The sequence below is a fragment of the Canis lupus genome, chromosome X, assembly GCF_048164855.1.
Source record: "Canis lupus baileyi chromosome X, mCanLup2.hap1, whole genome shotgun sequence".
NCBI classification, from domain to species: domain Eukaryota; kingdom Metazoa; phylum Chordata; class Mammalia; order Carnivora; family Canidae; genus Canis; species Canis lupus.
In genome coordinates, this window is record NC_132876.1 from 104,849,695 (window position 1) to 104,873,468 (window position 23,774).

Sequence of the window (23,774 nt, forward strand, 5' to 3'; positions counted from 1 at the left end):
TCATGTTGAACTAAAAAGCCAGACACTAAAGATTACATACTGTATTGCTCCACTTATATTAAGTTCTAGAATAAGCAAAACTAAACAATGGTGACAGAAGTCAGATCAATGGTCGATTGATGGGAGAGGGGCCTGACAATTAAGATATGAGTGACAATGACAAAACTAACGGGATGAAACTAACACAATACTTACAGGTAAATTTACAGCTGTAACTATATTAACAGAAAAGATCTCAAATCAATAACCTAACTTTCTACCTTAAGAAACTAGAAAAATAAGAGTAAGCCAAAGAAAGGAGAAAGAAGGAAGTAATAAAGATTAGAATGGCCATATAGAAGATAAAGAAAAATCAACAAAACCAAAGTTCCTTCTCTGTAAAGATTAGCAAAACTGACAAATTTTAGCTGCATTGACAAAAAAAATGACTCATCAGGAATAAAAGAAGGACATTATTAATGACCTTAAAAAAACAATTATAAAAGAGTACTATGAACAATTTTATGCCAATTAGATAACCTTACACGAAATGGACAAATTCCTAGAAAGACACAAACTACCAAAATGGACTCGAAGAGAAATAAAATATGTGAATAGACCTATAACAAAAATTGAATAGGAAATCAAAAAAAGACAAGTCTTAAGACCAGATAATTTCACTAGTGAATTCTACCAAATATTTAAAGCAGAATTAATATGAATCCTTCACAAATTCTCCAAAAAAAAACAGAAGAGGAGAGAATACTTGCCAAGTCATTCCATGAGGCCACTATTCTTTTTTTTTTTTAAATTGGAATTCGATTTGCTAACACAGAGTATAACATCCCCACTGTTCTCCTATTACCAAAACCAGGCAAAGACATAACAAGAAAAAATAACTATAAACTAAAAGCCCTTATGAATACAAACAAAAAACTCCTCAACAAAATACTAACAAACTAAAACTAGAAACATATAAAAAGGATTATACACCAAAACCAAGTGGAACTTATCCCAGAGACACAGGTTAGTTCAACACCAGAAAATCAATGTAATATACCATATTAAAAGAATAAAGGATAAAAAGTACATGATTATCTCAACAGATAAAGAAAAGGTGGCTGACAAAATCCAGCACTGTTTTGTGATAAAAACATGCAACCAACTGGGAACAAAAGGGAACTTCCTCAATCTGATAAACACCACCTACGGAAAACCTCCAGTGAATATCATACTTAATGGTGAAATAAAGACTGGATGTTTTCCCCCTAAGACCAGAACAAGACAAGGGTGTCTCTCTTGCCAATTCTATTCAATATTGTACTGAAGGTTCCAGCCAGGGACAGACCAAAAAAATATATATATATAAGGCATCCAGATTATAAAAAATTAAAATTATCTCTCTTTGCAGATAACATGGTGCTATGTGTAGAAAATCTTAAGGCATCCACAAAAATATTAGAAGTGGTATATGATATAGGACTTCAGGAAGGTTGCAGCATATAAGATGAATATACAAAAATCAGTTGTATTTCAATACACTAGCAATGAATAATACAATAGCATCAAGAAGAATGAAATACTTAGGAATAAATTTAATAAAAGAAGTATAAGAATTGAGCAGTGAAAACTAGATAACATCAGTGGAAGGAATTAAAGACCTAATTAAATGGAAAGACCCAATTTTCATGGATTGGAAGACTTAACATTAAGATGGTATACTCCTCAAATCAATCTATAGAGCCAGTACAATCCCTACCAAAATCCCAGGAGGCATTTTTTTTATTTTTTTATTTTTTTTTATTGGTGTTCAATTTACCAACATACAGAATAACCCCCAGTGCCCGTCACCCAATCACTCCCACCCCCCGCCCTCTTCCCCTTCTACCACCCCTAGTTCGTTTCCCAGAGTTAGCAGTCTTTACATTATGTCTCCCTTTCTGATATTTCCCACACATTTCTTCTCCCTTCCCTTATATTCCCTTTCACTATTATTTATATTCCCCACATGGATGAGAACATAGAATGTTTGTCCTTCTCCAACTGACTTACTTCACTCAGCATAATACCCTCCAGTTCCATCCATGTTGAAGCAAATCGTGGGTATTTGTCATTTCTAATAGCTGAGTAATATTCCATTGTATACATAAACCACATCTTCTTTATCCATTCATCTTTCGATGGACACCGAGGCTCCTTCCACAGTTTGGCTATCGTGGCCATTGCTGCTATAAACATTGGGGTGCAGGTGTCCCGGCGTTTCATTGCATCTGTATCTTTGGGGTAAATCCCCAGCAGTGCAATTGCTGGGTCGTAGGGCAGGTCTATTTTTAACTCTTTGAGGAACCTCCACACAGTTTTCCAGAGTGGCTGCACCAGTTCACATTCCCACCAACAGTGCAAGAGGGTTCCCTTTTCCAGGAGGCATTTTTGCATAAATTAACAAGATGATTCCAAAATAAACAAAATGTGATACATACATATCTACAGAATGGAGTATTATTCAGCAACAAATAGGAATGAAGTACTAATACTTGCTACAAAACAGACGAATCTTGAAAACAGTATGCTAAACTGGTGCAGCCACTCTGGAAAAGTATGGAGGTTCCTCAAAAATCTAAAAATAGAGCTACCCTGTGATACACAAATTCAAAGGGGCATACATACCCTGATGTCTACAGAAGTATTATCAACAACAGCCGAACTATGGAAAGAGCCCAAATGTCCACTGACTGATGAATGAATAAAGAGGAGATGGTGTGTATATCTACACATGCAAACACCTACACACACATATACATGCACACGCACAGAGAATGGAATATTATTCAACCATCAAAAGAATGAAATATTGCGATTTGCAACAACATGGGTGGAGCCTGAGTATATTATGCTCAGGGAAGTCAGTCAGTCAGAGAAAGACAAATAATACATGTTTTCATTCATATGTGGAATTTAAGAAACAAAACAGATGAACAGGGCAGCCCAGGTGGCTCAGCGGTTTAGCACCACCTTCAGCCCAGGGCCTGATCCTGGAGACCCCAGATCGAGTCCCACATCAGGCTCCCTGCATGGAGCCTGCTTCTCCCTCTGCCTGTATCTCTGCCTCTGTCTCTGTGTCTCTAATGATTAAATAAATAAAATCTAAAAAAAATAAAACCAGATGAACATTGAGAAAAAAGGGGCAAACCAGAAAACAGACTCTTAACTACAGAGAACAAACTGAGGGCTGCTGAAGGGGAGGTGAGCCAGGGATGGGCTAAATGGGTGATGGGTATTAAGGAGGGCACTTCTATTGAGTACCAGGTGTTATATGTAAGTGAGAATCACTAACTTCTACTTCTAAAACCAATATTACACCATATGTTAACTAGAACTTAAATAAAAATTTGGAAAAAAAAAAAAAGAAAACAGTATGCCAAGTGAAATAAGCCAGAACACAAAAGGTCACATAAGATTCCATTTACAAGAAATGTTGGGGATCCCTGGGTGGCTCAGCGCTTTAGCGCCTGCATTCGGCCCAAGGCATGATCCTGGGGTCCCAATATAGTGTCCCGCATCGGGCTCCCTGCATGGAACCTGCTTCTCCCTCTGCCTGTGTCTCTGCCTGCCTCTCTCTCTCTCTCCCCCCCACGCCATGTCTCTCATGAATGAATAAATAAAATCTTTAAAAAAAAAAAACAAGAAATGTCCAAAATACACAAATCTATAGAGGCAGAAAAATTAGTAGTTGCTGAGGTCTGGGAGGAATGGAGGGATGGAACAGCTACAACGTAGGGGGTTTCTTTGAAGAGTAATGAAAATGCCATCAAATTGTGGTGAAGGTTGCAAACTCAGTAAATGCACTAAAAGGCATTAAATTGTATATTTTAAATGGATGAAATTTATGTGAATTATATCTCAATAAAGTTGTTAAATAATGTATGGAACCACTGTGAGTTTCCATGTACTCAACCCTCTACCTTTTTTGACCACTAAGAAAGGAAAAACTGTATCCTTAACAGGAAAAACTAGAATGCTAACCCCCCTGGTTCTCTTCCTTCTTTGAGCATTGCTTTTAATCTCAATTTAAAGAGCCCTCAGTTGAATACAAACCTCCGTAACTTTCTGTGTCTCTGAAGCAACTCTTTGCACTGTTGTAAAACAAATGTTGAATTCCTGAATGATGGAAGGATACAGACTGTTGAAGTCCAGGAGCAAAATAAACTTATCATAAAAACCTGCAACAAAAAAGCCATATTACAAAAAGTCATTAAAAAAACAAAACAAAACAGAAAGTCATTTTTAAAAAACCAGATACAAGTAAGGGGGAAAAAAAGGGGAGGAGGGCTAAAGAAAAAAGCAGACTGGTCAAAACATAACATCAGAAGTACTATACAACAAAGTGTATTAGAAACAATGTACTATTCAAAGCAGCGAGTTCTATCAAAGGAAAAAAGTCATCTACTATCACTCTATAAAAATGACTTGTATTAGAGTAAAAACTGAAGTCACAAAAGAACAGGCAAGAAGAGAACATGTCTCACCTTGAAACCAACTACAACGAACAATCCTTTCTGCAGCAGTCCCCAAGTACACCATTATGATGGGCAAACACCTTCTCCTATCAATTACTTCAGATAGGTGTCATATCCATCTCAAAAAAATGTAAGATTCTCCTTCAGGCAAGTATTCCCTCCCACTTACCCTGCCACTTTCACCACCTTCACAGGTATGGATGTTTGTGATCCATACCTGTGAGTAGTTAGGTATTTTTTCATCATCATACTTCCTAAGAATAAAACGGGAAGCCCACTTACCTGTATACAAATGGTATTAAATCAGACAAGAGATGTGTGTCAGCAGTGGAACGATCCACCCTTTTTACTTGCAAAGAGTGAACAGAAAGCTACTATGTTTCTCTAGGACATTTACAAAGAGTATCTTCACCTTAAGAAGAAACTGAACAAAAATAAATGTCCACTATTAAGAAAATAAAAACAGCTGCAAACAGATGTTGATAGCATACTCTGTGTTGAGCACTATACTAAACAATCACTTTGTTCCTTAGGTCTCTGTGTTGTAGATATTATTCTTTTTTTAAAATTCTAGTGTAGTTAACATACAGTGCTATATTAATTTCAAGAGTAGGTATTATTCTTATCTCCATTTTACAGAAGAGGAATGTGAGGCTTACAAAGGTTCAAGAGGAAGCCCAAGATCACACAGGCAGAATTTAAGCCCAGCTCTATCTAACACCAAAGGACTACTGATCTGTTTCAATACAACTAATAATAAATCACTTTTGTCAAAGAGGTCTCCTACTCAGAGTTCAAATTACTTCATAAAATTCATATTCCTGTACAACAGTGTAAATATACTTAACGCTACTTTAACTGTACACTTAAAAATTTAAAGTTAATAAGATTGAAAAAAAAAGATCCCTTCCAGCTCTGTGTACCATAGAACATCTTATTTGCCATTAACAACAAGAGGGAGTAGTTACTCTGCTATTAAAGTTCAATTTGGTGGTTACTGTCTGTACTTTCTTGAACTCTGCTGTCCAAACGAACTGGTCCAGGCAGTCAGGCAGAGGCAGAGCCCACTCTCTAGAGTAGATGGGAGGAGAAAGAGGTGCTTCTACCACAAGACAAATAGCTATATACTGGACTAGGGGTTGGCAAACTATGCGCAGACCAAATTCAGCGTGCCCCCCCGCCCGCCTTTTTGTACCACTCATGACCAAGAATAGTGTTTTCATCTTTAAATGATTGAAAAAAATTTTTTAAACAGAGTATCTCATGATACATGAAAATCACACAGAATTTAAATGTCAATGTCCACAAACAAAGCTTTTTTGGAACACAGCAAAAAAGTTAAAAAAGATTCATATTGATTCATGTCAGGTGACTGGCCAACAAGATTTTCACATCAACAGAAGACAAAAATAAGGTCATTAAAAGACCTATTTCTAACCTACAAAATACAATTTCAGGTCTTGCAGTTTCTCAAGCCTAGGTCTGCATGAAAAAAATTCCATAACACCAGGGACAAACCCACCTGCTGCGCAGCCTTACCAGCTTTAGGGTCCAATACCAAGCCTCCAGCATAAGCGGCTTTCTTACGTCCTTTCTTGTATTTATTGGCATCTCCATCAAGTTCTTCATCTTCATCTCCCTAATATCAAAGGGAAAGAGAACTTCACCAGCCAGCAACTGATTAACTTATTAAGAAGTATTATGACTCTCCCTTTTCCAGCTGCAGTACACAATTCTAACAAACATTATTTGCTTTTAGCTACCTAGGGGGAATGACAGTTACTGTATGTAATATGTTTGCAAACCCAAATGAATGCCAAGCATGGGAATTGCCAAAACACTATATCCCGGAGTTAATAAATATGCAAATTCTACTTTAGAATATTTCTGAATTCAGGGGCAGCCTGGGTGGCTCAGTGGTTTAGCGCCACCTTCGGCTTGGGGTGTGATCCTGGAGACCCGGGATCAAGTCCCACGTCGGGCTCCCTACATGTAGCCTGCTTCTCCCTCTGCCTGTGCCTCTGCCTCTCTCTCTCTGTGTGTCTCTCATGAATAAATAAATAAAATCGTTTAAAAAAATAGAATATTTCTGAATTCACAAAACCTTTTATTTTTTAAATCAATGGATACTAAAGATACAATGCTTCATATAATGTAAAATATGAGACAGTAAAAGAGTCCTCCTAAATTCATTACTCTAACAATCATGATGTAGCAATATTAAAGATTTCATACAGATATGATCATTATCCTCATTAATTTGGAGACCTTAAAGTGTGTCCATATACTTAAAATTCATTCCCAAGTAGTTTATTAATAACCAATATTCAATACCTCAGAAGTCAAGCTCCTGTAAGTTAACATTCCCTATACCAATTTTGATAATGTACATAAAACAAATACAAAAACTTGAATCATCTTAACATTAAATTTCCTCTTTGAGTCAACTGCTATCAGTGAGGACAAACTGGTAATTAAGTTTTAGTTCCAATGTCATGGAGGCCACTTTAGAAAACTGATTGTGGTGACCTGATCCTTCTAGCATACAAAAATGCCACAAAGCAACAAAAAATAAAGGCTCATGCATTTAAGAAAGTAAAGGTTTAACTGGTATCTAACTTTGGATACAGCTAAGATTGCAAAACATTTTCCTTGTATGCTCACCCATCAGAGAAACTTAATGCTACCCTCAAAGAATTTCCTATTTCACAAATAACTTTCATCCACACAGAAAAACGTGAAGAAGGAAATCACCACAAAAACACAACAGACTGAATCTGACATGCTTTCTACAGTATACAGGAGGTTAATTATTTTAGAAGCAGAAATAATCATAGCAAAAAAAGCTATCTAGGTAATAAAAGGGGATTAAAAAAAGGCAAAACACTATGCAAGTTTGGACCCACCAGTTTTTGCTGAGGCTTTCTGAAAATCTGCTTGTCGGGCACAATATAGTTGTTTTCATAAAACGCATGAAGTAACAAGAACTCATTACGCTCAGATCGTCCACCCATCAGCGTCCTAGACTAGTAAATAGAATTTCTTTTTTAAATATGAACTCAAAGCTGTAACAAACAAAAGCAACTTTGAGACAGTAAATTTAATTATAGCACCTCCTCCACAATCATTCTTCCTAATAAGGGCTGCTTTAAAAATAAGAAGGTACAAAATTCATTCTAACATTTCCTTTGAGCAGTATAGTTAAAAAGAGACAAAGAAAGCTTAAAATACTGACACCACTTGGGCTATTTCTTTACTCCCAAAGAGACCATTCCACACATCAGACACATCCAGATGTTAGAGATGATCCTTATGTTCACCCAAAATTTCAACATACTGCACCTGGCTTTCCTCCCCTTCTCGCAGCCAGTTCATTTCACAAAAGAAGCCCAGCTTCCAGAATACAAGTTACTCATTTTATAAGCATGCATTTAGACTCATTATCATATAACAACTACCCCAAGCAAACACTGAATCCAACAGGAAATGCTTTTTCCCCCTTTCTAAGTTAAATTTACCATAATGTTCCCAGCGATGTTAGTGATCTGCAATGCTAATGGAAGAACATTTAGCTCACACATGATCTGCAAAATGAACCTGGCATCTTTCCAGGTGTGTTCCAACAGGTACAGCAGATGAGAAGATTCACTGTACAGAAAAGTAAGAATGAAACAGAATCAAGTAATTAAAAGAAACAATGACTATAATCAGAACATCACAAAATATTACAAAAAATTTTTGTTATGAGTAACTTCAGAGCAACAGCACTTTGGCTTTAGAAACAATTTAAAATGGTTGGTTTGAAACCACGAATTCATTCATGTCATTAATCCCAATGCCCTTCTCCAAAACACACACACACATACAAAAATCCCATAAATACAAAGTAAAATTATGTGTTAACTACAACCTGAAACTACCTAAGCCCTTTTATTTGTTCCATCTAATTAAGTATGTATTATATGCTGACAATGTGCTAGGCATAGTTCTAAATTCTGACTGTAACCAAATGAGAAAAATACCTGTCCTCATGGGGCTTATGTCCTCATGGGGCTTATGTCCTCATGGGGGAGACAAAGTATAAATTAAAATACATACGTGTGTGTATGTGTGTGTGTGTATACACACATATATACATATATAGTAGGTTATATAATGCTCAGTGTTAAGCGGGAAAAAATGAAGAAGCAAAGGAAACACTAAATGTCAGGAGCAGAGACTGAAATTTTAGTTATGGAACTAGGAAAGAGTTCATTTAGAATAAAGAACCAGAAGAGGTAAGGAGGCCATCCTTGTGAATGAATATCTGAGGGAAGAGCATCCAGGCAAGGAGAACAGCACATTCAAAGGCTCTGAGCTGAGCACAAATTTGGCACTTCCAGGACCAGGAAGGAGACCAGTGGCTGAAACAAAGAATGATGTAGAGCGCAGAAGGACAGAGTTCAAGGTAGAGTGACACACTATATAGGACCTTGTAAGTCACAGTAAGGACTGATTTTTACTCTAAATGAAACAGTCACTGGAACATTTTGAGCAGAGTACAGTATCTGACTTAACTTTAGCAAGATAACCCTGGTTCTTGGGTTGAAAACAGAGAGCAAGGAGTCAAGGGCAAAAGCAAAGAGACCAACAAAGAGGCTGATATAGGACTAATTAATCCAAGGGGAAAAAGATGGTAGCTTGGACCAGAATGGGTTCAATGGAAGGGAAAAGAAGTAGTCAGACTTAGACATATTTTAAAGATAAAGGTGACAGGATTCTGTGATGGCTCAAACATGGGATATCTATCAGAAAGAGGAATCATGGAAACCTCAAAGTTTTTGGGCCAAACACGTCTTTGGAGGTTTCCAGGAGTACTAGAAAAAAAAGAGATGTCACTCAAGGAGAACTTCTGTCACTCAAGGAGCTGAGCTTCTGAATAAGGCTGGAGGTTCATATCGGACATCAAGTAAAACAGGCAGGTGGATACAGGAGTCTGGCATTCAAGGGAGAGATCTAAGTGGAGGATACCCAAGCAGGAAGCATCAGCACCTAATACCTCAGGTATTAAAATTCCTGAGACTCGATGAGATCACCTAGAGAACACCGTCAGAAAGAGAAGTGGTCCAAGGACTGGGGAGGAACAGGCAGGAAAAAAATGAGAAGCGGCAAGAGGAGTAGAAAAAACTGTTTAGAAAATAATCAAGCACAAAGGTTCAGTTGTACAAAATGAGTAAGTTCAAGAGGTCTAATATACAGCAATACGACTACAGTTAACAATATTATATACTTGAAATTTGCTGAGAGGGTAAATCTAGAGTATTGTAACCACTAAAAAAATTAGTAACCATGTGAGGTGATGGAAATGTTAATCAGCTTGTGGTGTTTATTTTATAATGTGTACATTTATCAAACATCAGTTTGTATACCTTAAATATATACAATTTCTATTTGTCAATTTTGCTCCAATAAAAATGGAAACAAGAAATAATCAAGTAATATCTCTACATAACTTAAAGATTTCTCAGTTTTTCTATTTCCAAAAGAGTAACCTATCTCCTGAATTAATGAATTAAGGGTAGAAACCTCAATATCACATCAATTTCCAAACTGCTCTTAGGAAACATCTAGATGAGGCTGGGATGAGTGATGGAGATGAAGAAACACTGATAAAATTAATATAATTCAAGAGGCAAAATAATTTAAATTATTAATGTAACAAAGATGCTGGTTCTGACATGAAAGCAGTTCCCCTCCAGAATACCACACACTCCCGTTCCTCCAGCCTGATGGTGATGCTGGTCTCTTGCTGTTGCTCATTTCAAGACAGACAAATTCCAAAGCATCCAGGATCATACCTGTACATATTTCGTACATTTTCCATTGGGATTACAACCCTCTCAGTTCTCAAAATCTGTTGAACAAGTTCAGACAAATGGTAGCTTTTACAACGAATCAATTCCTTTGCTGAAATTTCCACATCACAGATCATTCGGCCACAGGTAGCATTTCTTTCACCAAATCCACTCCTGCCCTACATGGGGAGGACAAAAAGCAAATCCCATGGACGAGCACACACTGAGAACATTCTGTTCTAACTCATTTGAAGCTAGCTCAGAATTACAATGAGAAAACTCTCAATCTCCCATTCACCCAGTCAGCCACCACTCAAATGTTTCTGAACATCTGCTAAGAGGCTGACACTGTTCTAGGCACCTGGAAGATAGCAATGAGCACAACAGAAAAGATTCCTGATGTCCATCTGAAATACACAACAAAAAAATAGGTATCAAAAGCAAGATACTACATAGTTTTAGGGATTAATAAACGTATAGAAAAGAGAAAAAGTAGAACAGGTAAGGAAAATGGGAATTTAGGGGGGCTGTATCTTAAATAGAGTAGTCACAGTAGACCTCACTTGGAAGATGCCATATAAAGAAAACTGTAAAGGATAAGGAGTTAGTAAATCAAATGCTGGGATGAGGGTTAATAACTTTTTCACCTTAAAGATAAGAATAGGAAAAGAAGCAAGAGCATTAGCTCCAACTCCAATCTGCAACAGCAGAATCCACTGGAGAATATTACAAAAGATATAGATTCCTAAGTTCTCTGATGAGGTGACATGCTCATTTGACTTCTAAGCTTTAAGTAAAGTAAGATTTGAAGCAATGAGCACTCTCAGGCTTAGGAAATGATTGTGGCTTCATTCAAAAACCACCAAAACCTCTTTAAGTGAAACAAGCAGGTAGAACAAAAAATACATAGGCTTTAAGAGTCAAGACAGGCCTGGTTCAAAACCTCAGTTCTTCCCATACTAGCCTTGCAACCTTGAACAAGTTCTGTTACCCCTGCAAGAAGTATGTACATGAAATTGGGAGTTGTTGTGACAGGGCTACTAATGCCCATGGCCTTCTTACACATTCTACATCAGCTCCCTCCCACTCTTCCTTCCCCTCCCCATTCTGAATGGTAACACTCACCAATCTCTGAACCCTGTAACACTGCTCTAAGGGCTACTATAGCTTCGATAATGCCCAAGTAGAGGTAATAAGTACATTCTAACAGCTGATTTTAAAAACTACTAGCGGCTTCTACCAATAAAATACTGCATTCAAAGGAAAAGATGTTAGTGGCAAAGTTAAAATGTCCTATCACAAGACAAACAATTCTTGGTCAAAGAAGCAGTGTGTTCCCAGGTAGCTACTCCATATAAAGAAGCCAAGTCAAGAAGTAAGATTTTGAAAACTATTATTACCCCAAGCTTCGGCATGTTGGATCGCTTCAGTCGACCTATTTTGGACCAGTGAGGAACTTTGCATACATTAATTCTCTGCAGGAGCACTTCCAGTTCAAATCCATAAATATTATGACCCTAGTCAGAAAAAGACGGCAGCCAATAACATTATAACAAACGCAAATTAGAGGATTTATCTTCATATGCAGAGAATTTCTTTGCCCTTTCTTTTTCTGGTCTCTAATTGAAGGCATCATGAGCTTACCTCCGATTGGGGTCCTTTCTTCTCCTGGAATGTATTCATCAGCAGCATTCATTAGCCTTGACATTAACAAAGCTGCTAAGCAGATTGCTGGAATAAACTTTATTTCATCCTAATTGATGCAAGGTTCATATGATGTCTTTTAATTTGCAGCTCATACCTCACAGTCGCAGAGGCAAAATGCAAATTTTTATGTCCCATACTTTCTGTGATCAGTAAAAGCTGTGTTCAAATAATTCCATTTTAATTCCTTAAAAACTGAGAACCTGCCTGTGTTGTTTAACAGTTTACACAGACTTCTTAGAAACTCAGGAACAGTATCTACTTTCTTCTTAAAGAAATGAGTTCAAACACTACTGATTTAGATTCTTAATCAATATAAAACAAAACATATAATACCACACAATAGTTCCAATTAGGAAACAAAACTATACCAAGTAGAAATTCTCTTAAGAATGCAACTAGGGGGGATCCTTGGGTGGCGCAGCGGTTTGGCGCCTGCCTTTGGCCCAGGGCGCGATCCTGGAGACGCGGGATCGAATCCCACGTCAGGCTCCCAGTGCATGGAGCCTGCTTCTCCCTCTGCCTATGTCTCTGCCTCTCTCTCTCTCTCTGTGTGACTATCATAAAAAAAAAAAAAAGAATGCAACTAGGGGCACCTGGGTGTCTCAGTCAGTTAAGCATTCAACTCTTCTGCTCAGGTCTTTTTTTTTTTTTTTTTTCAAGATTTTATTTATTTATTCATGAGAGAGTCAGAGAGAAAAGCAGAGACATAGGTAGAGGGAGAAGCAGACTCCCCACAGGGAATCCAATGTGGGACTCAATCTCAGACCCCAGGATCATGCCCATGCCCTGAGCCGAAGGCAGATGCTCACAGCTGAGCCACCCAGGCATCCCTCGGCTCAGGTCTTAACCTCAGAGTTGTGAGTTCAAGCAACAATCTGGGCATGGAGCCTACTTAAAAATAACTAAAAATGCAAAAATTTTCTGTCTATAATGATAATTTCCATCATGTGAATAATATGGTTCATAGCCTATGTTTATTAAGAAACTAGATGAAAAAAAATAAGAAACTAGATAACGTTTAAAATAAATCAGAGGGCAGCCCAGGTGGCTCAGCGGTTTAGCATCGCCTTCAGCCCAGGGTGTGATCCCGGAGACCTGGGATCAAGTCCCACGTCAGGCTCCCTGCATGGAGTCTGTTTCTAGATCTGCCTGTGTCTCTGCCTCTCTGTCTCTCATGAATAAATAAACAAAATCTTAAAAAAAAATCAGAGCAATAGATTTACTTGTTATTAATTTTAATTAAAAATGTGTACCACTATGTATTTATGGCAGTTTTGTTTATTAAATTAAGAAATCCAAGGACATGAGGAAGTCTCATTTCCAAATGATCATTCCTGGGATTAGGGACTCACACCAGTGTCAGGATTCTCTTATCAGTTTGGATTTCTCACATGAAGACTTGAGTCTAACATCCTAAGGCAGGCCAGCTATCCTAAGCACCAGGACATCTCCTTGGGGCCTGAGAGAGACTGCTAGGGGAAACTGGGTGAGGACCTAGTTCTGAGCAAAAGCACCAAAGCAGGACACTGTGGACACAATCTTCCTGGTCCTTTTAAGATGTATTAACAAAATATGTAATACCTAGAATACTGGAAGAGAAGCAGGTACAGACACTGATAACAACCTACAAGCTCTAGGTACTTTGGCCACACCATGGTCAAGAAAGGTATCCAAGAGCAGAAGTGAATGTGGAGAAATGAACAGCATACCTTTTTGCAAGGGTTTCATATTACCAAATTACCAATATCACACTTAAAATACATGCCTTTATATCCTACTTTCCTCCAAAAAAATCAAAAGCACAACATAATCTGAGTAACTGAAAAAAAAAAAGGAAGAAATCACATCAAAGAGCCTATAAACTAAACCCAGGGGAAACATAAAGCAAAATGTTGATTTATGACTCTTAAAAACTGGGGCAAATGTAACTCAATGAATTATTACCTCTTTTACCTAGTGGGAATATACTTGGTTATGAAGAGAGAAATAAATTCCTATCCCTGACCTCAAAGAATAGTAGGTCACAGAAATCCACTGAGCTCCAGGTATGGGGCTGGCTCAGTTGGTAGAATATGTGACTCTTGATCTTGGAGTTTAAGTTTGAGTCCCACTTTGGGTTGGTTGTAGAGATTACTTAAAAAAAAAAGATCCACTGAGCAAATAAAACTCAAATACTTATACTTTGGAAACTGATACCAAATTGAGGGAATTAATTCCTATGACCACTATACAGCTGGGCCACTAACCCAAAATTTTACTTTTTTAAAAAAAGATTTTATTTATTCATGAGAGACACAGAGAGACAGAGACATAGGCAGAGGAGAAGCAGGTTCCCATGCACGGGGCCCGATGTGGGACTCGATCCAGGGACTCCGGGATCACGCCCTGAGCCAAAGGCAGACACTTAACTGCTGAGCCATCCAGGCATCCCTAACCCAAAATTTTAGAGAAACCAACAGTTAACACAAGTTTACTTACTTATAGGCTGGACTCATAAGTGGAAATAACTGGAATATCCTAAACTTCAACAATAACTCATGAGTTCCTTCTCTATTAGAGAAAAACTACTACTTTCTAGTGGGCTGGCTCTTTTCCCCCCCTCTTTCTTTTAGCAGAAACTACAGTAATTCCCACCAGTCCATAGGGTCATTTCACTCTGATTCAAGATTCAAAAAATATATAAAGAACTCATAAGCTGAACAATAAAAAAAAACACCCAGTTAAAACACAGGCAGAGGACCTAAATACAAATTCTCCCAAAGAAGACATACAGATGGCCAACAGGCACATGAAAAGTGTTCAACGTCACTAAGTATTAGGGAAATGCAAATCAAAACCACCTCAATACCTATTAGAATGGCTATTACCAAAAGGACAAGAAATAACAAGTGGAAAGGATGTGGAGAAAAAGGAACACTCCTGCACTGTTGGTAAGAATGTAAATTGGTGTAGCCACCACAGAAATCAGTTTGGAGAGTCCTCAAAAAATTAGGAATAGACTGGATGCCTGGGTAGCTCAGCAGTTGAGCGTCTGCCTTTGGTTCAGGGCATGATACCGGAGTCCTGGGATTGAGTCCCACATCGGGCTTCCTACATGGAGCCTGCTTTTCCCTCTGCCTGTGTCTCTGCCCCTCTCTCTCTGTGTCTGTCATGAATAAATACAATCTTAAAAAAAATTAAGAATAGATCTATAATCCAATTCAGCTATTCTACTTTAGGTATTTATATGAATGTGAAAACACCAATTAAAAAAGATATATACTTTGTAATAGCCAAGATATCAAAACAACCATCAATGGATGAATGGATAAAGAGGATGTATTACACACACACACACAGGAATATACTCAGCCATAAAGGAGAATGAAATCATGCTTTTTCCAACAACATGAACGGACCCTGAGGGCATTAAGCTAAGTGAAGTCAGTGGAGAAAGACAAATACTGTATGATTTCACTCAAATGTGGAATCTAAAAACAAATGAACAAACAAAACTATACAAAAACAAACTTACTGATACACAGAAGAGACTGCTAATTACTAGAGCGGAAGGGGCTTGGGAGGTGGGCAAAAAAGTGAAGAGGACCAACTTTATGGTGATGGATGGCAACTAGTCTCTTGGTGGTCATCACTTTGGAGTGTATACAGATGTCAAATTATACTACTATACACCTGAAACTTAAAAATGTTATATACCAATTTTACCTAGATTAAAAAGATTCTCTGCTACTCAACAAGTACTGAAAAGAACTAATAAGGAATGAAAGGTTCCCCAATGGCATGATGAGATATCTACTCACCACAATGATATCAGGATCAATTTTGTGAACTTTGGCGAGGAAAAAACCTAGTAATGTTCTTTCTGTTGCAGCAATCTCAACCTTCACATTCTGTTAGATAAAAATATACCAGTCACTTACTCTTAAAGTATTACACTTAGCTCCTTGTTCAAGCAGGGTTAGATTTCTTGGAATTAAAAGAATCCATCCAGGGGCACCTGAGTGGCTCAGTCAGTTAAGCATCTGCCTTTGGCTCAGGTCATGATCCCAGGGTCCTGGAATCAAGCCCTGCATATGACAAAACTAAAGGAAGCAATGAAATTGCTTATTCTGGGTTTCACAATGTAACTGCCAAAAGTCTATGAGGAGCTCATTCTAGTAATAAGTGTGTAAATAAAGCAAAACTTTAAATGCTAAGCATTATGAAGTACAGATATATCCCCCGACAGGGACACGCTTGTGCATCTGGACACAAATGCACAAGCATTTGAATCAGAGTGCCTATAAAAATGTTACTTACTTTCCTATATAATCCCTGGTAGACTTTGCTGTTTATGTATTTACAACATAAAGAAATCCCAAGGTTTGTATAAACTAATCTCCAAGAATGATTTAAGAACTTATAAATAAGAAACCAGAGTGAAAGTAAACACACATTTAAGAATTATAAGTGTCTTAAGTATAAATAAAACCTATCTTTACACAAAAGGCTTCTTTCTACTTGGATCACTGAAAATAAATCAGATATTCAAAAGATCTACTCTTTTTTTTAAAGATCTACTCTTATTAAGACTCTCTTAAAATGGAAGTTGGTAGCTATGAGTTTTCTGCAACTAACTTGGCTACAAAGTTGATAATTTGTTTGACTCTAAACAAATTTTCCTAAGTCATTTTACTTGGATAGGTGATTCAGAGCACTTCACAAATAATAGCCTGATCCAACAGTACCCCCAGACTACTGGACTTCTCAAGCCAACTTAAAATAAGTGGAACCTGACAAGGTTGCTAAAATGTCAAGTGAGGATATTAAAAAAATAAAACTAAATAAAACTAACCCACAAACTTATGATCACAAGCATTTCACCAAAAAATAACATACTCTCCAAAAAAAAATTCTTTACACTGAATACACATACCTTTGTGACAAACTCACTACATTACACTACTTTTTTTTTCCCCACCCTCAATTTTATTAAGGACCCATGAAAACTTCATGGAGTATACTGAGAGTTGAGAGATCACTGTTCAATGCTGGCCAGCCCGTATCAACCTTTCCCAATATGTGTCCCCTTTAATATCCACAGTGTTCCCAACTTCACTTGGCTTTATTTCAGCTGGGGTTGGGGGTACCCAACACTTCACCAAAACAGTAAACACATGATCATGCATTTTGGAAAGGCTTCCACTAAAGCTATCTGAAGGAGGATTTGAGCCTATCTACCTACTAACAGGGTATAGAATCACATTATTTTCAGGTGGCAAAATATTTAAACATTGTTAAATAATGTTTCTACTTTTACATTTCTAATACATTTTGAATGGATTAATGCCATAGTTTAATCTAAGCAAGACTAGATCTAATAAATTAATACATAAAATAGCCTAATTCTACTAAACCACACCATCCTCCTTTTCTCTTTCCAAATAGATGCTTCATATTTAAAAAATAAATAAATAATGAGTTATTTACCTTTTCCTTAATGTAGTCTTTGAAAGTATATGGGAAAATACAGTCCTTTGGTTTAGATACAACTGTAAGAAAAAAAAAAGATTCCATCACCACCTCTGTCCAATTTCAAGTACATATATGCTGCATGTTTCCAAATGGAAACCGTCTTAAATATAAACAAATATCCCCTAATCTCTAAAGAGTTAAAAGATTCAAGTATTTCCATTGGTCATGTTGTTAGACCTCAAAAGAAAAGCCAGAACAAACAATCCTAAAATTCATTATAGAACCAAAAAAGATCCCAAATAGCCAAAGCAATCTTGGGAAAGAACAAAAAAGCGGGAAGCATTATGCTCCCTGATTTCAAACTATACCACAAAGCTACAGTAATCAAAACAGTATGATACTGCCATAAAAATAAACATCTAGATCAATGGAACAGAACAGAGAGCCCAGAAATTAATGGATGCATATATGGTCAATTATGACAAAGGAGATATGAATATACAATGGGAAAAAAAGTCTCTTTACTAAATGGTAATATGAAAACTAGACAGTCACATGCCAAAGAAGGAAACTCGACCACAATCTTACACCATACACAAAAACTAAATGAACATCCATTAAAGACTCGAATACAAGGACTTGAAACCGTAAAACTCTTAGAAGAAAACAGGCACGCTCCCTGACACTGGTCTTGGCAATGTTTTTTTTTTTTTTTGGATTACATCAAAAGCAAAAATCAGCAAGTGGGACTAGATCAAAATAAAAAGCTCTTGCACAGCAAATGAAACCATCAAAGAAAAAAGAAAAGGCAACCTAACAAGAGAAAATGTTTGCAAACCATGTATCTGATAAGAGGTTAATATCCATAATATACAAAGAACTCCTATAACTCAAGAGCAATAAATCAAACAATCCAATTAAAAAATGGGCAAAGGCTGGGATACCTGGCTGGCTCAGTCAGTAGAGCAAATGACTCTTGATCTCAGGGTCTTGAGTTCAAGCCCCACACTGGGCATGGAGCCTACTTTAAGAAAATGGGCAAAGGCTCTAAACATTCTTTTCAAAGACCTACAGATGGCCAACATGTACATGAAAAAGTGGTCAACATCACATCAAGGGCAATCAAAACCACACTGGGATATCACCTCACACCTGTCAGAATTGCTATTATCAAAAAGACAAGAGGGGTGCCCGGCTGGCTCAGTCAGTAGAGCATGTGACACTTGATTTGATGTCAGGGTCATGAGTCCTAGCCCCACCTTGGGCATGGAGCCTATTTAAAAAACAACAACAAATAAGTATTGGCTAGGATGTAAAGGAATCCCTTGTATACTGTTAGTGGGAATGTAAACTGGTGCAGCAGCTGTGGAAAACAGTATGGAGGTTCCTCAAAAAATGAAAAACAGAACTGCCATTATGATCTAGGTATTCCACTTCTGGGTATTTGTCTGAAGAAAATGCAATCACTAACTCAAAAAGATATCTGTACGCCCATGTTCATTGCAACATTATTTACAAGAGCTAGGAAATGGAAGCAACCTAAGTGCCCATCAATGGATGAACGGATAAAGAAAAGTGGTATATTTATACAGTGGCACATTATTCAGCCATAAAAAATAAGAAAAATCTTGCCATTTGCAACATGGATAGACTATGAAAGGCATCATGCTAAATGAAGAAAGTCAGACATATAAAGTAATACTATATGATCTCACTTATATGCGCAATCTAAAAAAACAAAGTGAGGTCACAGATACAGATAACTGACTGATGGTTGCCAAAGGTGGGGTGGGATGTGGGGTAGAGGGGGGACTGGGTGAAGAGGGTCAAAAGCTACAAATTTCAGTTATAAAATAAGTCACAGAGATGTAACGTACAGCATGACTATAGTTAACAATACTATATTGCATGTTTGAAATTTGCCAAGAGAGTAAATCTGACAAGTTCTCATCACAAGAAAAACAATTTTCTATGATGATAGATGTGAACTAGATTTATTGTGGTGATCATTTCAAAATACATACAATTATCAAATTGTTATGTTGCACACCTGAAATTAAAATGTTACATGTCATTTACACAATTTTTTAAAATTTTAACAGATTAGATTAAAAAAGTAGCCATGCATAGAACCCTAAGTCCCTCTAATTGTTTAAAACTACTTTCATGAAACATCTTCTGTCCAAGTCAGAATGAAGGAAGTTTAACAGTCTTGCCCACAGGGAGTCCCCACATCACCAAACCCTTCACCAGTACACAATGAAGGAACTCCAACCTTCTTCAAGTTAGAAGAATAAAATGACCAAAGCTTCCTTCACTATACTTTAAGTTCCATGCCACTCAAAACAGCTGTTTACATCATGATATACACAAACCAAGTGAATAAATACATGTTGAGTGAGCTCCTGGTTGCTCTCTTCTGCGTATTTTCCAGAATACTCTCACCATTTTTTGTTCTATGTATTATTCTACCTCACTTAAAGAGTGAAACTTCACAACAGTACACAATATTCCCTTCTATGCTTGTTTTTCTAATCCCACTTTCCTAATATCCACAAAATAAGACAGGAGATGCTGTCCCAGGTAACTGCTGGTCTAGGCTGGAAAAGATTTCAGGAAACATATCAATAGTGTTACCGCCTTCCTTTGTTTACAAAAAAAATGGTTATTTAATTGGCCATAGTCTCAACATGGAATAGGTCAGAATCCTCCTTGAAGACTATTCATGGCATTGCAGATTTCTTTTTTTTTTTTTTTTTTTAAAGATTTTATTTATTTATTTATTCATGAGACACACAGAGAGAGAGAGAGAGAGAGAGAGAGAGAGGCAGAGACACAGACAGAGGGAGAAGCAGGCTCCACACAGGGAGCCCGATGTGGGATTAGATCCCGGGTCTCCAGGATCAGGTCCTGGGCTGCAGGCGGCGCTAAACCGCTGGGCCACCCGGGCTGCCCGCATTGCAGATTTCTGTGTGATATTTTCACCAACTGAATTTTATGCATAGCAAACCCAATTCTAATTTGATATGCTGTAACTCCTCCCAAATAGGGAGACATTCATTTATGCCCTGGCATATTGCCTCACCATACAGAAAACTTTGATCAGGCTTCTATTCTGGGCTTTAGAATGACATCATGAAAGGAAATAGTGATAACATAATTTTGACCCAGGGAAAAAAAAGTAGAGTACCCCAATAACATAACCATTGGAACGGAAAAGAGATGTCAAATTGCTTCCCAAATCTGCTCCTTGAACAAAACCAGCTGAATAGGCACCACCAATCCAATATAACTCAGTGTCCACAGCTGACAAAAATAAAACTCCTTTAATAATACATACTAACTAGTCTTGAAATCAAGCCATTAGAAGACCAGCTAAAAAATGTACATACCACAGAAGTGTGACTGGAAGGGAGGCTGTGGGGCCGCTTTATCTAATGCAAAGCTGTGATGGACCAAAGCTGCCACAGCAATAATCTGCAAATAAAAGAGGGGAAAAGATCACTTACTGGATGCCTACTATGCATTCTGCATTTTCATCAAAACCACCAAGAATATTAAAAGATAAACATTTTAATCCATATGAATATTTTAACTTTTTATTATGAAAAGTATTTAAACAAATAAAAGATAGAGAAACTAGAAGGGGAGAGGAGGGAAGAGAAACTTAGAACCATTAATGTCCAACCTGGAACTAGAAGCCAGGGCTCCTGACTCCCAGCCAGGGATCTCAAAAGAAAACAGGTAAGTGATGTTTAAAGACTTCATTATTTTTTTCCAAAGATTTTATTTATTTATTCATGAGACACAGAGAGAGAGAGAGAGGCAGAGACATAGGCAGAGGGAGAAGCAGACTCCCCGCAGGGAGCCTGATGCAGGACACCAGTATCATGATCTGAGCCAAAGGCAGATGCTCAACCACTGAGGCACCCAGGTGCCCCAAAGACTCATTCTTTAAAAAACAAGCTATAGATATGTGTGACCAATAATCTGGAGGATGCCAACCATGGACATAGCTGGGGAAGAGGGGTTGTGGGTATTATTTTCTTTTTTAAATTTGTACTTTCTAGGGTACCTGGCTGCCTCAGTCGGTAGAGCATGCACTTCACTCTCCCACAGGGGCTGATCCTCAGAGCATCCCAAGAACCTTCCCTAACCAGTGATATCTTCCTGGCCTCCCAGGCTAGGGCAGCTTCCTTTAGTAGATGCTATCCAGAGTACGTGTATCCTTCTGTAACTTTTACATCTATTTCTGCTATTGGGCTGGTATCTGTCTCCTCCTCTGTTTTTATGAGTCACAAGTATTCCATCACAGTAGCACATGGTTTAGAAACATTTGCTGCGTCAACAACTTTACTAACAAAGTAAGTTAAACCCTTAGGAAGCCATCTAATTTACACAGGGCTGCAGAATCTCTCTCCCATTCATTCATTCATTCATTCATTCATTCATTCAACATTTACTAAGAGAGAAAAACAGCACAATCAACTCTCATACACCTATCACCCAACTTCAATTATCAACTCTTCAATATCCCTATTCTTGCCTCTATCCAGATGATTTTTTTTTATTTTTTTTAAATTTATTTATGATAGTCACAGAGAGAGAGAGAGAGAGAGAGGCAGAGACACAGGCAGAGGGAGAAGCAGGCTCCATGCACCGGGAGCCCGACGTGGGATTCGATCCCGGGTCTCCAGGATCGCGCCCTGGGCCAAAGGCAGGCGCCAAACCGCTGCGCCACCCAGGGATCCCTATCCAGATGATTTTGAAGCAAAACCCAGACCCATCACTTTATCCACAAATATTTCAGCATGTATCTCTAAAACAAAGTTTCTCAACCTCAGCACTATGGACATTTTTGACCAAATAATTCTTTGTTATGGTGGCTATTCTGTTCACTGTGGGATGTTTAGCAGTATCCCTGGCTGCCAACAGCACCACCTTCCACCCCCAAATTGTGACAACCAAAAACGTCTCCAGACCTGGCCAAATGCCCCTTAAAGGGCAAAAATCTCACCCCACTGAGAACCACTACTTCAAAAGATAACAAGTTGTTAAAATATAACACAATCATAGCTAATATGATTAACAGTAATTCCTTAAAATCACTAAATATCCAGGTAAGATTCAAATTTTCATGTTTTCCCAACAATCTCAATTTTATTTACCAAGTAAGCCCATACTCTGCGATTAGTTGATATGTAAAACTATAGGCACAACCCCTCCCCACCTATTATTTTCCTGCAATTCATCTGTTGAAGAAACTGGGTCATTTGTCTCATAAAATACCACATGGTATCAATTCTGCTGCTTGTATCCCAATAATACCATCTAACATGTTCCTCTATTTCTACACTGCTGGTGAATTCATATTTAGATCTGAAGGCCTGATCAAAATCATATTCAGTTTTTTGGGACAAATATGTTAGAGTTGCCACTGATTGCTTCTATCAGACAGCACAGGCACATCATGTCTGGTTAGCTCTCTTTTAGTGATACTAGCAGCCACTGGTGATCACTGGCTACATCTATTATTTCACGGGGGATTGCAAAGTCATAATATTCAAATTCTGCTTCATCATTTCTTGGATGGAAACCTTCTATGAAGAGACACTTCCCTTTATCGATTATTTGATTACCTGAGGTACAATATGAGTTCAAAAAGGTCAAGAGAAATGCTAGACTCAATCCCTTCATTGACCAGTTTCCAAACCAGTGAGTTGGTTCCCCAGCCACTTTCCCAGATGACCACTGCAGGGTCACTTGTGCTTATGGTATCAGGGTGAACTCATCTGTCTCAATCTGCTGCAGCCATCTATATCCATGCTCAAACTATTCCATCTTTGGCCATTGGAAAACTCTTCAAGTTGACTCCTGAGCTCTTGTGACACATCTTCAGTAGATTTTAATATTGTCCTGGCTTTCTAGTAGAACTAGATACTTCGGGCTCATCTTGGACACTTTCTGCCCTGAATCAGCAATTTCTCTGAAGCCCTACTTTCTTTCTTGTTAAATGGTACTGCAAAGCCTGAAGGCTAGAAGACAGGTACTTTTTTTTATTTAACAAATCACTGGTCAATATTGCATGTAATGTAGGGCCCCAACTTCCTACTCAGAAAATTGGCAATGAAAAAGAAAGTACACAATGACCTCATCTTTCCTGTACAAACTACTGCAGCATAACCAAATAGTGCTGATTAATGAGGAAAAGTTAATGTTACAGAAAAATTTAATAAATATTCTAATATTTTTGTAAAGATTTTATTTATTCATCAGAGAGAGA

The 23,774-nt window shown here is 37.8% G+C and overlaps 1 protein-coding gene and 1 non-coding gene across 3 annotated transcripts in view; both read right to left on the minus strand.

The window, feature by feature from the left end:
* Positions 1-23,774, minus strand: part of POLA1 (DNA polymerase alpha 1, catalytic subunit) — a 309,415-nt gene that overhangs the window by 253,840 nt on the left and 31,801 nt on the right. For both annotated transcript variants that reach the window (XR_012026683.1, XM_072818081.1), the window contains exons 16-24: positions 20,884-20,968; positions 17,507-17,568; positions 15,838-15,927; positions 11,731-11,847; positions 10,334-10,509; positions 8,015-8,144; positions 7,403-7,522; positions 6,036-6,135; positions 4,075-4,199 (exon numbers count right to left, since the gene is read on the minus strand). Coding sequence is in view for 1 of the 2 variants with exons in the window: in XM_072818081.1 (XP_072674182.1) it covers positions 4,075-4,199; positions 6,036-6,135; positions 7,403-7,522; positions 8,015-8,144; positions 10,334-10,509; positions 11,731-11,847; positions 15,838-15,927; positions 17,507-17,568; positions 20,884-20,968 (1,005 nt within the window). In the remaining variant the exon portion in view is untranslated. The remainder of the gene's footprint in view (positions 1-4,074; positions 4,200-6,035; positions 6,136-7,402; positions 7,523-8,014; positions 8,145-10,333; positions 10,510-11,730; positions 11,848-15,837; positions 15,928-17,506; positions 17,569-20,883; positions 20,969-23,774) is intronic.
* LOC140628944 (small Cajal body-specific RNA 24) lies at positions 4,813-4,941 on the minus strand. The gene has a single exon (XR_012026857.1).